We start from the raw sequence: 11610 nt of genomic DNA, 5'->3' as shown, positions 1-11610 counted from the left end.
AAAAAAGCGTGGAGCTAGCGATACCCCGCACTTGCCACGTGTTACGAGTCGAATAGAGATGATCGGCTCGAATGATCGCGGATGACGCACAAAGTTGCGCATGCGCACGCGCACAGGTAAGCTTTGCGAGGGCCTCTATCAAAGCCTAACAACATGGTGGGCTTCTTGGGCTCGCTTGCGGTCACCGGCTTCGGGCTGGTAGCAGTCATCGGCGTATCATGGCCAGCATACCTCGGGCCGCGTATCGACAGACTTGGTCTGACACGCTCTGTCATCGAAATGAACAACCAAGGCTGCCGTGTCATCCGGGAATTGGAAGCATGCGAGGACCAATGGATCCATCGAGAGACCGGCCTGTCATACCTGCCTTGCTCGGCGCGCAGCAGACGAAAGCACTGGATTCCTGCTGTCCTCAAACTCGATGCACTCTCGCTAGCCAAGACAGCAGGGCAGGATTACATTGCCCTGCTAGACTTGAACACCGAGCAAGTGACTAAGCTCACGCTGGACAAGCCTTTACCGCGCGGACTGAACCTGCACGCGCTTGACGTCTGGTTCGAGAATGACGACAAGGTGGCCGAAAAAGGCGACAAGATGTGGGTCTTTGTCAATAACCACCGGCCACCGTTCAATGCAACATCCGCCCCGTTCGTAGGCGCTGATAGCTCCGTCGAGATCTTCGAAACCACCCTGGGCTCCGGCAAGCTCCACCATGTCAAGACAGTGGCTCATCCAACGATTCTGACTCCCAATAATCTCGTGGCTACCGGACCCAGCTCATTCTATGTCTCCAACGATCACTTTGACAAGACACACTGGCGAAGAGGCATGGCACAATGGTGCGCCCAGTCCACTGGACTAAAATGGTGCTGATCCTCCGGTCTGGCTAGGTTCGTTGACCCGGCGGCGAGCTCAATCGTGCACTGCGACGCCTCGGGCATAGAGCCACAATGCTTTGACGCTGGCTGGTTCATCTATCCCAACGGAATCGCTCGAGGACCGGGCAACATTCTGTACTCTGGTTCGACATTGAAAGGCGTTGTACGAGTACTCGAGATACAGCAGGACAAGAGTCTCGTCTTGCTCGATGAGATTGCGATTCCGCCCAACGGTCTACCAATTGACAATCTGCATGTTCTGGCCGATGGCTCGATCATCACTGCCAACCTCATTGCTCTGAAATGGTCAGCAGCATATGCCAAGATTGATGACCTAAGCATGAAAGCGCCAGTCGAGGTCTGGCGCATTCGTAATTCGACCGGCGACGGTCGCTTTTACGGTGCAAAGTATGAGATCTCCCAGATCTATGGAGACGACGGCGGGGTACTGACAGGTGTCACGAACGCCAATGCGCACAAGGACAAGCTCTACCTGACCGGCGTTTTCACCGCTGGCGTCGCAGTCTGCCCGAATCAGATGCTCCTTGCCTGATCTGCGGAGGTCTATCATGACCCAGATACAGACAGACGAGACTGCAAACTCTGATCAAGAGAGGTACTGCGATATGCCGCAAAAGGCATCCCTGTATCACTCATTGCAATCTCTACTTCCGCGAAACAACAGCCCTTTGCCTATTATATGTGCTACAGATCCAGATCCATGTCATCGTCATTGTCGTGATTGCGTGCTAGGATGGCTGCCAGGAAATTTTCATCTTCGGGCAAAATCGCGCCTTGAGCTGCGCGACCTTCGGGGCCAACATAAGCTCTTGCTCGCGCTACCCCTGGATGCGAGAGTATGGCTTCGCAACTGATGCGAACACACGGCTTCGATGCGAGGAGGCTGCGCAGCAGACTGGAGAGCTCGCTGCTAGTCTTACTAAAGTCGACATCTGAAAGATCGTCTGAGCGGAGCTTGTGCCAAGTTGGACCATTTTCTGGCATGACTACATTGACGGCTGCCTCTAGCACGATGAGACCGAGACTAAAAACATCCGCTGCAAAGCCATATTCGCCCGACATGACCTCAGGCGCGATGTATTCTCGATCGCCTTCGCGTTCGAAGTCTTGTAGCACCGTCGTTGACGTCGTCTGCGATCGAGTCCTCATCGCGTCTGCTTCGATGCCGGCAGAGAAAGATACGCTGTCCGCATCCCATCCGGGCGAGGCGACTGCGGCGCCGCGAATGATCGAATATGGAGTAGTCCGAGGCCAACGTGTTGCCAGCCCGAAATCGCCAATCTTGAGCGTGCCGCTATCGGTCACAAAGACATTGGCTGGTTTGAGATCGAGATGAAGTACACCGGCAGCATTTACTTGCGCCAAACCTTGCGCAATCTCAGTCAAGATCTTCCATACTCGGCCCTCGTCGAGAACTTCGTGCAGTCTGCCGTACTCTTCGAGGAAGAAGGCTAGATTGCCATACTGACAGAGTTCGGTTTGAATATAGAGATGACCAGACTGTTCCCATGCATCGATGAGATTGATGACGTGACGAGAAGGGTCCGACTCGTTCGACAAATGGCGCAGAATGTCAACTTCTTCCAGCCTACGCAATCTGCACTCGTCAGTCAGCGCTGACAATGCGATCAATCTGACAGGATCACGCACCGATCCTTTGGCCCACCAAAGGCATGCTTTGTCCTCTTGACTGCAGATACTTGACCTGTCGATCGGTCCTGTACTTCGAATGCTTCGCTGAATTCGCCGCATCCGATCGAGCGCTGAATGACAAAGCATGTTTCGAAGCGAGAGGGAGATTGCAATTCTTGCTGACGGCGACTTATCAGCACTGAGCTAGTATGTCGCGTGATGTAGGCCGGTCTGCGCACTGGCGCTGGTGGCTTGGCATGCAGAGCTGGCGAGGGGGCTGGCGGCTCGTTGTTGCCCGTGAGCGACCAAGCCGGAAATTCCGAGAGCATGGGCGTTACCGGACCAGCCCGCGTTGCTTCTGCCATGAGCGCTGCGGTCCTGAAATTAGCGCGGGTACCTTCGAATGCGCAAGTACTCACAGTGATTCGCTTGAGCGTGCGCATGAGCGCGAGTGGGCGTCATTGGATCCTTGTCGCGCAGATGCATCAAGGAACGCTGGCTACCACCGCTTCTATCGAGTCCAGTGAAGCTCCCATCTGGGCCAATCGAGATTTGACCTGAACTGCGACGACGAAACATTGGTGGTCGTGCTGCCCGTGCCGCATGCCTGACGCTTGGACTTTTCGATGCCGCATCGCTGTTCATGAAGCTACTGCCAGACTCGGACGAGGCCGTGCTGCCTAGCGGACTGCTCGCCCGTGTTTGATGGGGACGCGAGCCAGGCCGATTTGGAAATTCGTAGGCGCTCAGCAGCATGCGGTCTTCGGGCACAGACGAGCTTGCGCTGCAATCACTTGCAGGACAAGCTTCGACCGTAGGCTCGGCAGTGAATGGCACTTTCTTAGCAGGCGTGTCTGGCATGACCGGCCCGCGCTGAAGGACGCCAGGATGCGCGCTAGCCAGATAGGACATATCACCTGACTCGAACGACTCGTCGTCGTTGAGTGCGACATCTGCGCCGGCGACAAGCAGGCCGAAGGGCGGCGCAAGACTGACATTTGAGGCCACTCTGGGACGGCTGCGCTTGGATATGAGACCTGTTGAGAGAAACGCGGCTTGAAGTGGTTTGACGGTCTTGTATGCTGGCGGAGTACTGAACGCACCAGGACCATTCGATCGTGACAGCTGCGCAATGACTGGATGTCGAGCGCTCGAGCGTGTTGACAGAGCAGCATCATATTGAGCATGCTGCGATGGCGAGAGTGAAGGCGCGTGCGGACTGATGGAGCCATGTCTGCTTGGCGATGATGACGAGCCCGAAGCCGTCAACGCCTTGCGCATCGGCGTGGAGACTGGACGACTCGGAGTCTGCAGACTGCGCCCTTCCGACATTGCAGTGTCTTCGACATTTCTCGACAGCGGAGAGGACTCGGCTGCCACCATCGGCGAATGGAACGCTAGCCGACTACCACCGCGGGTGAGTATCGATGTCCCAGACGACATGACGACATGGCCGTTAGCGTTGCGCTTGCGGACATTAATTGGGCTTGCAATGTTTTGCGTGTTGCGCAGAGGATGCACGCTCGGATGAACCATGTGTGATGTGCCGCCCGGCGTCGTGGTTGTGCCGGGGCGCGAGAAAGGCGAAGAGCGATGAGTGTTGTTGAGTGCCAGATTGTCGACGGAGATGACCTTGTGCACGTTTGCTGCTGCCGCGTGTGCTGCTTCTGGACCACGATTGAGAGCAGCTGGTGACAAGGCGCGCATCACGCTTTTCGACGGGGCAGGAGAGGGAGGTGCGGCCTGCTCAAGCCAAGGTCGCGCTGTGGTGCTAGCGTGCGAGATCGATTTGCCTTTCTGCCGAGTCTGGGGCGCGGCAAAGACTGAGCTCGGCGAGGGACTGTCGCGTTCTATCTTATTCGAGATCGGACTCGACGGGGCAGCAAGACTGTAATCAGGCTTGTGAGCTGACATCGTCGACGTCCATGTCTTGGTGCGTTGTCGAGGAGAGGCATACGCGCCACCGTCAAAGTACTCGAACGCTCGAGCAGCAGCGCTCGCATCGATATGAGACTGGTGGTCAGCGTGCGCACTACGCTGTGCAAGTACAGACTCGTCGCTCGATTGCGATTCGCCAAAGGAAATATCTTGCATCTCGTCGCCACGAGCAGGAGATACTTTGGTAGGCGTCATACTGTCTGCCGTCAGTATCGACGCCTGACTACTCGTATGTGAACTAGGCGTGACGTTTTCCTGCTCTGCATAAGCCGCAGCGGCAGCTGCCTCATCTGGCGGAGGTGGTGGGCCGTACGATGATGAGCGACCGAAGCTCGGATTATTGAGCCAGCTGCTGGGTCCGAAAGGCGACGCGATACGAGGCAGCTTGACTCGCGCATGCTTCTCGGTTGTCGTCTGCTGATTCTTGAAGAACCCAATAGCCGTAGCTAGCTTTGTTGCGCGCGGCAAAGCTTCATCATCACCATCGTCATCCTGGAAAGCCACTTGACTGGATCTTCGAGCGCCCGGCATTGGCTCGAGGTCCTCGTCGAACCCACAGAAGGCATCATCATCGCGAAGGAGGTCGTCACTTGTCCTGCCGGTGCAATCTGTGCCTTTGTTCGACAAAGTCGGCGTGCCCAGGAACTCGTCACTTGTTGCAGATGTCGAAGATGAGGACGACATTCGCGCGCTAGACTGGGAATGTTTCAAGGAGTTCATGGAAGAGCTCTGACTGGTGGTCGCCGAACTCTCATTCTGATGTCGCATGAGTGAAGCTTGCGAAGTAGAAGCAACAGGCAAGTCGGCAAAGTCGGGAAACGATTTCGATGATCTTGAGCTGCTATGCAGGTTCAGTGGGGCTGGTCGCTTGCCTGATGCAGAGGCAGAGCCCGAGCGAGATCGTGTGGTCATCTGTAGACTGCCTATGCTGTTCGAGCTGAGCACGTTGTGCGCATTGTGTAAAGAGGTTGAAGATAGCGAGGAAGCGAGCGAAGCGCAGCTTGAAGAGGTCCGCTTGCGATGCGTTCTTGTCTGATATCGTGCTGAACCAGTGAGCGCAACGGTCGCGACGCCCGGCGCGGAGCTCGACTTCTTGACGCCGGACAGTGATCTCGGAGATCGATGGCAAGGTTCGGTTGACTCTGCAAGCTCCGAAAGCGCGCGACTCGTCCCTGCACGTGGAAGATAGTCTGTTCGAGAGCTCGTACGGCTCAGTGAGCGTCTTCGAGTAGCTCGAGTTTCCTCCTCTTCTGGTGGGGCAGGGTCCGCATGGCAGGCATCAGCAATGACCTGATCTCGACGAGTGAGAACCTGTTGCCGGTGATGCCATTCGAGCGGGGAAGTACCAGAAGCTCCAATCTCAACATCGAGCTCCTCAGGAAGTCCAATCGCCCGGCCCGACCGGATCTCTGTCTCTGGCTGACTGAACTGACGAAGAGTGGCAAGATGACGTGGCACGGATGAAGTTCCTCTGATTGCCTCGAGATCATCCTGCCAGTTAGACAGATCAAAGTTCTTCTGGCCTGGCTGAGTTTGGCGAGCAGGTACAGTCGCGCTACCGGTGAGCGTGGCGGTCGGCCAGGCGACAGCGGCGGGAAAGCCTCTGACAGTGCTCAAGACGCGACTGGGCGAGTCATCCGAGGAGATCTGCTCTTCTGCAGATGTAGGCGACAGGTCTGCGCCGAGGTGTTTCCCATGGATTTGTAGATGGAAGCCAGAAGTCGACACTGCAAGATCCCGTCTGGACGAAGCTGAAGGCGTGAACAGATGGAACTTTGGTTCTCCGGACATGCCGTCCCTGGCGGTGCTTGCTGCTGCTCGTAGAGTATCGTGCTGCTCGAATGGCAGATTGCTGTCGAGCGATTCGAGCATCGGATCTGGCAGTTCAGAGGTTACACCTGGTAAGGTCATCTTGCCGTCGTACATGCACCCGAGCGGCGTTGCATACTTGGGTAGAACCTCGGCAGACGCAAGCACACAGGCACTCGGTATCGAGCGGGTGCTGTGTGCAAGGACAAGACGAGTATCAGCTCTGTCGGACGGACTATATGCGATCTCGAAAGTCGATACGCCTGACAAACCTTGTTCGGAGTCGCAATCCAGTGCAGTCTCTGCTGGCCGACGCCGTTATCGAGCCGCTCTGATGCGATGCTCTTCGGACAAGAGATGCCGGGTGTCTATTCAGCCTAGAGCACTGCTTTGGCCTTGACTCTCGCGCGTGTAAACAGTGTCGTCGCGTCGCGATTTGATTTTTTTCATCTGATGGGTACACTCACGTGCCGAGGTGCCTCTCCGAATTCTTCTCTTAGGCTGCAAATTGGTAGGGTATGCTGGTTCTATACGAGACCTCGCTCGGCTTCTGTCTGTTCAGGCTCGCCGACAATGGCAAGCTCGAAGACAAGAATCTCTGGAAGGAATTTGAAACGCCAGAAGGAGCCAACAACTTGTCCGTTGTCGTCTTGCACATCTCTTGCCGCTGAGGCTCATGGGATCCCCAAATTTGACAGGCTGAAGCTACAATCGATCCATCGATTTTCATCTACTGCAGATGCCGTCGAAGACATCACCGCCATCTCAGCCGGCAAGCTGTCAAAGTCACTCAAGAAATTTCTTGTAGAGGAGGTACAAGACAAGCATGTCGGCAAGAAAGGCTCTGCGACTGCCAAAGAGACCCTTCTCGTCAGCGATCCCAAGCTAGGTGGGTGTGCGCAACTCTGAGACTCGCATTTCATGCTCAATATTCTGCAATCCTGACAGGCGGCGCAATCTCGAAAAAGTTGGAGATCCAAGTCATCTCTGAGTCGACGAAGCTGCAGACGCAAGATCTTTACCGAGGCATGCGAACTCAGATTGCCGCACTCCTGGGCGAGTATCAGGTCGAGGAGAGCGACCTGAACACGATGGCGCTCGGCCTTTCGCATTCACTGTCGAGGTACGTCTCGCTATCGCCGTCACAAGCCGATTGCTCACAGAGACCTGCAGATACAAGCTCAAGTTTTCGCCGGACAAGGTGGATACGATGATAGTGCAAGCCATCGCTCTGCTCGACGACCTCGATAAGGAGATCAACATTTACTCTATGCGCGTCAAGGTAAGCCTAGCCCGTGCAAGCTGTGCGCTGTGTCTGACGGCTGGTGACCAGGAATGGTACGGATGGCACTTCCCAGAGATGGCCAAGATCATCTCGGACAATCTCGCCTATGCCAAAGTCGTCAAAGCCATGGGACTCCGCACCAATGCAGCCTCGACAGACTTTTCGACTATCTTGCCAGAGCAGGAGGAAGAGACCCTCAAAGCTGCTGCTGTCATTTCGATGGGCACAGAAATCTCGGATTCTGATCTTGCACATATCCATCTGCTGACTGATCAAGTCATCTCCATCACGACCTATCGCGCCGAACTTTACTCGTACCTGCAAAACCGTATGGCCGCCATTGCGCCCAATCTGACTGCATTGCTCGGTGAGCTAGTCGGCGCCAGGTTGATCGCCCACGCCGGCACACTGCTCAATCTTGCGAAGCAACCGGCGAGTACTGTCCAGATCCTCGGAGCAGAAAAAGCATTGTTCAGGGCGATGAAGACCAAGCACGACACACCCAAATATGGGCTCATCTTCCATGCGAGCCTGGTCGGTCAAGCGCCGCAAAAGCTAAAGGGCAAGATGGCCCGTATGGTTGCTACTAAGGCTGCGCTTTCGATTCGACTCGATGCACTAGCAGACGCAGATACGCGATCAGGCGAGGAAGCACCATCGATTGGTCTTGCAGCGCGTGCGAAACTCGAGTCTCGATTGCGATTTTTGCAAGAAGGCATGGGTATCCAGAGCGTCAGGCGAGCGGACAGAAGTGATCGAGGCAACCAGGCGCCTTTCGAGATGAGAGGTACAGGCGCAACTTACAATTCTGCTGCCGACAGCTTGATACCGACACAACGTCAGCCAGTCTCGCCAGAAGTGTCCATGACGGGCGACGAGGATGAGAAGGCAGCAAAGAAGAGGCGGAAAGAGGAAAAGCGAGCTGCAAAGGCAGCCAAGGCCGGGACATCTACTGCAACCCTCACCAACGGCATCAACGGCGATGCGTCACATTCTGCCGATCTTGCTGACGAAACAACCGATAAGGCGGCGCGGAAGGAAGCCAAGCGACTGAAGAAGGCTGCAAAAGCAGCGGCAGCGGCAGCCAATACAGACGCACTGCCTGCCGCCGCGGTTCCAGACCCGAGCACGAGCTCGAAGAAGCGCAAGGCAGAAGAAGCTGAGACGACGGGGGGAAGTCAATTAGTCGGGGCAGAAGTCAATGGCGAAAAGAAGAAGAAGAAGAAACGCCATAGTGAGGCATAGACTGCTGATCTCGACCTTCGCTGTTCGCTGTATACCATGCATGCTTGTCTATGCGTATCATTAGTATACAAAATGCTCTGCCCAGTGTCGCACGACCAGTAATCCCTTTGCGTTCAATTTGCCGTCTCGTGCGACGATGATGCCGTGCGAATGCGGTCGGGTGAGGTAACTCATATCGAAGTAGCAAACGTGCTTTTTTAGTTGAGGAATAGCATTGAGATGTTTGATCATGCGACGCTGTGCATCTGTAAAAGTGGGATCGATGGTAGCATCGACATTGTCGACCGAGAGATCGTCGGCTGATTCTGCCTGCGCATCAAGTAAAGCGTACTTGCCGCTGGTCTGTGTCTCGCCCTTTGTAGGCGTGTTTGTTCCCACAGAGTCTCGCACGCCGGCATTCTCGACAATGTCAGAGAGGGCCGTTCTGATGTTATCGCCAGCCTTCTCTAGCAAGCCAACGCGTCGCATGCGGCCCTCTCTGCTGGCCAGCTCGCCTTTCCGCAACCCTTGTATCCTCCTACGCGATCGGAACGTCTGAATGATACTCGATGTGAGAAAGACGGTGACGGCGAGTGTGACGAAAACGGGAAAACAGAAGACGACAATGTAATTTACGGGCTTCCTGAATGGATATCGGCTTGGTCTGAGAATGGCTGGCCATTTCGGTAACCGCCGCCCTAATCGACGCGCGAATGATGGTGCTGGCTGCACGTCGCCTTGTGGCAACTTCTTGGGCTCGCAGGCTTCGTAAGACTTGATGATGGGCGGATACTCTTGATCGATCGATCTGAATCAAGATCAAGGTCAGCGCACGCCGTACTCGGTGAAGAGGCTCGTCGCACATCCTGAGACCACCGTAAGCGAGATCAGGATCTTCGTCTTGCTCGAGATCGACGGCATGAGCTTTGAGTGCGCGCATGGCCTTCATCCTCGCTGCAGCGAATGGGTCATGTTCAGAGATGGCGGCAGTATGAAAGGGCACCGTGCGGTCGTGTATGCCATTAGCATAGACCTCGACACGTTCGAAGCTCTTGAGTGCTTCGTAGAAGGATGAGCCGGGCTGAGCGAGCACGTCTAGCAATGGACGACCTTGGAAGAAGCGGTCCTTGCCATACAGCTGAGCGCCCGAGCGTGACAGGATCCGGGAGCCAAAGAAGGAGGAGATAACTGGCCATACTGTCCCAGAGTAGATGGGTATCCCTATTGAAGGGGACGCAAAGAGAGCAAAGTTGACTGGCTTGATCGTACTGAAGAATGAAGGTGTTCGTGAATGCAAGATGCCGAGCGCAAAGCGAGCGACTAGACCACCGAGCGAGTAGCCTACACTGATGCATGAGCGCACGTGCATGTCAGACCAATGAGTGCTTGCCTGCCATGGAGAATCTGGCAACATGATCGCCCTTGCTCTCGATGTCTGCAATTTCGGCGTCGATGACATCGCAGACTCGCTCAGCGCAATGGTCGATGCCGTCATACGTGAGAGTACTTTCGTTGCCTTTCGGTCGAGAGACGACGACACGAGCACCAGTCTGTTCTGCTTTGGCGATGATGGCGTGCTCCAAAGCAATCACATTGTCTGCACGGGGAGGTTCAGTGGAGTCTGCACCTCAAGCGCCGACGAACATACCTGGTGTGCCCCAGAGACCGTGACAGAGAACGACAAGATGCACGTCCATGAGAGAATGAACAGGATAGGTTGGATTTAATTCAGTGCTCGAGCAGCACGAGCCGATGCGATGACGCGCCTAACGCCGAGAATGCCGAGAGGCCGAATATCAGCGAAGTGGAGCGAACCTATGGGCAAGAGAGCACGGTGCAGGAGAGCGGAGGGCCAGAGGTCATGAAAAGCAGTACAGTGCGACACAAAAGAGATCAGAGATGATCAATGACTATCCAGGCATGGCTTCTTCGGGACAAAGTAACCTTGCCAGGGGCGATCGATCTTCGACTCTTGCAGGCGAGACTGACAGGCGAAAGTGCTGCTTGACCGGACGCAAGGAACGATGAAATGTCATTCTTGCTTTGGCGTTGCTGGAAATTGTAAAGTAGACGAGATGGGCGCGGGCGTGGGTTGACCAAAGGCGTAAGACGCGTCAGGGTAGTCGCATGCTAGGGCCGCGATGGCTCTCACACTCAGGCGCCGTGTAGCTTGATGGACTCCTTGGCTGGGACAGATGGACACGATGAGCATCTGAGCAGCATGCACTTGCAGCTCAACTCACAGATGCCAAGCTCGAGTAAGAAAGGTGCGACTTTGGCGCGGTGGTCGCCCTGGAGCTGAATGACGCGACCTAGATCGTCGTCTTCGATAAGCGTTCCGTTGCAGGAGTACTCCTTCTTGAAGTGCTTGAGGATGTTCTTCAGGCTGAACTTCTTCTCGTCGATACCTTGGATGGTCGTCAGAGTCTTTCGACCGTTTCGCTGTTGCACTCGCACGTGAACGATGCCCGAGCCTTTCTTGCCTTCAAACTCTTGCTTGGTCACTCCTGAACCTATGCCAACATCTGTATCCTCGTCGCCTACGTCTGCGAAAGGATCATAGGCCTTCAAATTCTCTGCGCGACTCGCCACAGCCGTTAGCTCGGCTGTGATCCGGTGATCACTCGCAAACTTGCCTGGCCCACCGCTCATAAGCTTCCAAGTCGTGTCTCTGTGAGCTTTTGGCTGTGCAAAGACCTGTCTTGTGAGCTAGTCGGCCGCTCCAGACTTGCGAGTGCTGACCCAACAAGCTCGTACGACACTTACTGGACGCACCCTTGGCCAATCTGCTGACGCGCACTGTCAACGACGCCGCCGCAGAGT

At 55.4% G+C, this 11610-nt stretch overlaps 6 protein-coding genes across 6 annotated transcripts; 3 read left to right on the top strand and 3 right to left on the bottom strand.

The window, feature by feature from the left end:
• Positions 1 to 153: 153 nt before the first annotated feature.
• On the top strand, positions 154 to 1431 carry L969DRAFT_94569 (uncharacterized protein; the record flags this gene model as incomplete). The annotated part of the gene is made up of 2 exons (XM_014712606.1): positions 154 to 839; positions 891 to 1431. 2 exons carry the CDS (start codon positions 154 to 156, stop codon positions 1429 to 1431), a joined length of 1227 nt encoding a protein of 408 aa, XP_014568092.1.
• On the bottom strand, positions 1416 to 6678 carry L969DRAFT_453269 (uncharacterized protein). The gene is made up of 4 exons (XM_014712605.1): positions 6551 to 6678; positions 2951 to 6471; positions 2550 to 2901; positions 1416 to 2496 (listed from the first exon to the last, which is right to left on the bottom strand). The coding sequence occupies exons 2-4, from the start codon at positions 6393 to 6395 to the stop codon at positions 1584 to 1586; spliced, it is 4710 nt and encodes a 1569-aa protein (XP_014568091.1). The 5' UTR covers positions 6396 to 6471; positions 6551 to 6678; the 3' UTR covers positions 1416 to 1583.
• Positions 6679 to 6776: 98 nt separating this feature from the next.
• Positions 6777 to 8808, top strand: L969DRAFT_103421 (uncharacterized protein; the record flags this gene model as incomplete). The annotated part of the gene is made up of 5 exons (XM_014712604.1): positions 6777 to 6915; positions 6977 to 7167; positions 7227 to 7401; positions 7452 to 7560; positions 7612 to 8808. Exons 1-5 carry the CDS (start codon positions 6797 to 6799, stop codon positions 8806 to 8808), a joined length of 1791 nt encoding a protein of 596 aa, XP_014568090.1. The 5' UTR covers positions 6777 to 6796.
• A 30-nt stretch (positions 8809 to 8838) lies between these two features.
• On the bottom strand, positions 8839 to 10922 carry L969DRAFT_452817 (uncharacterized protein). The gene is made up of 4 exons (XM_014712602.1): positions 10436 to 10922; positions 10178 to 10384; positions 9651 to 10128; positions 8839 to 9595 (listed from the first exon to the last, which is right to left on the bottom strand). Exons 1-4 carry the CDS (start codon positions 10482 to 10484, stop codon positions 8869 to 8871), a joined length of 1461 nt encoding a protein of 486 aa, XP_014568088.1. The 5' UTR covers positions 10485 to 10922; the 3' UTR covers positions 8839 to 8868.
• Positions 10605 to 10815, top strand: L969DRAFT_94565 (uncharacterized protein; the record flags this gene model as incomplete). The annotated part of the gene is made up of 2 exons (XM_014712603.1): positions 10605 to 10621; positions 10665 to 10815. 2 exons carry the CDS (start codon positions 10605 to 10607, stop codon positions 10813 to 10815), a joined length of 168 nt encoding a protein of 55 aa, XP_014568089.1.
• Positions 10923 to 10941: 19 nt separating the features above from the next.
• Positions 10942 to 11439, bottom strand: L969DRAFT_17428 (uncharacterized protein; the record flags this gene model as incomplete). The annotated part of the gene is made up of 2 exons (XM_014712267.1): positions 10942 to 10973; positions 11031 to 11439. 2 exons carry the CDS (start codon positions 11437 to 11439, stop codon positions 10942 to 10944), a joined length of 441 nt encoding a protein of 146 aa, XP_014567753.1.
• Positions 11440 to 11610: the final 171 nt, after the last annotated feature.

Source organism: Mixia osmundae (genome assembly GCF_000708205.1).
Source record: "Mixia osmundae IAM 14324 unplaced genomic scaffold scaffold_5, whole genome shotgun sequence".
Taxonomy (NCBI): domain Eukaryota; kingdom Fungi; phylum Basidiomycota; class Mixiomycetes; order Mixiales; family Mixiaceae; genus Mixia; species Mixia osmundae.
The sequence above is the reverse complement of the archived record's forward strand: the minus strand, read 5'-3'. Positions and strand labels throughout refer to the sequence as shown.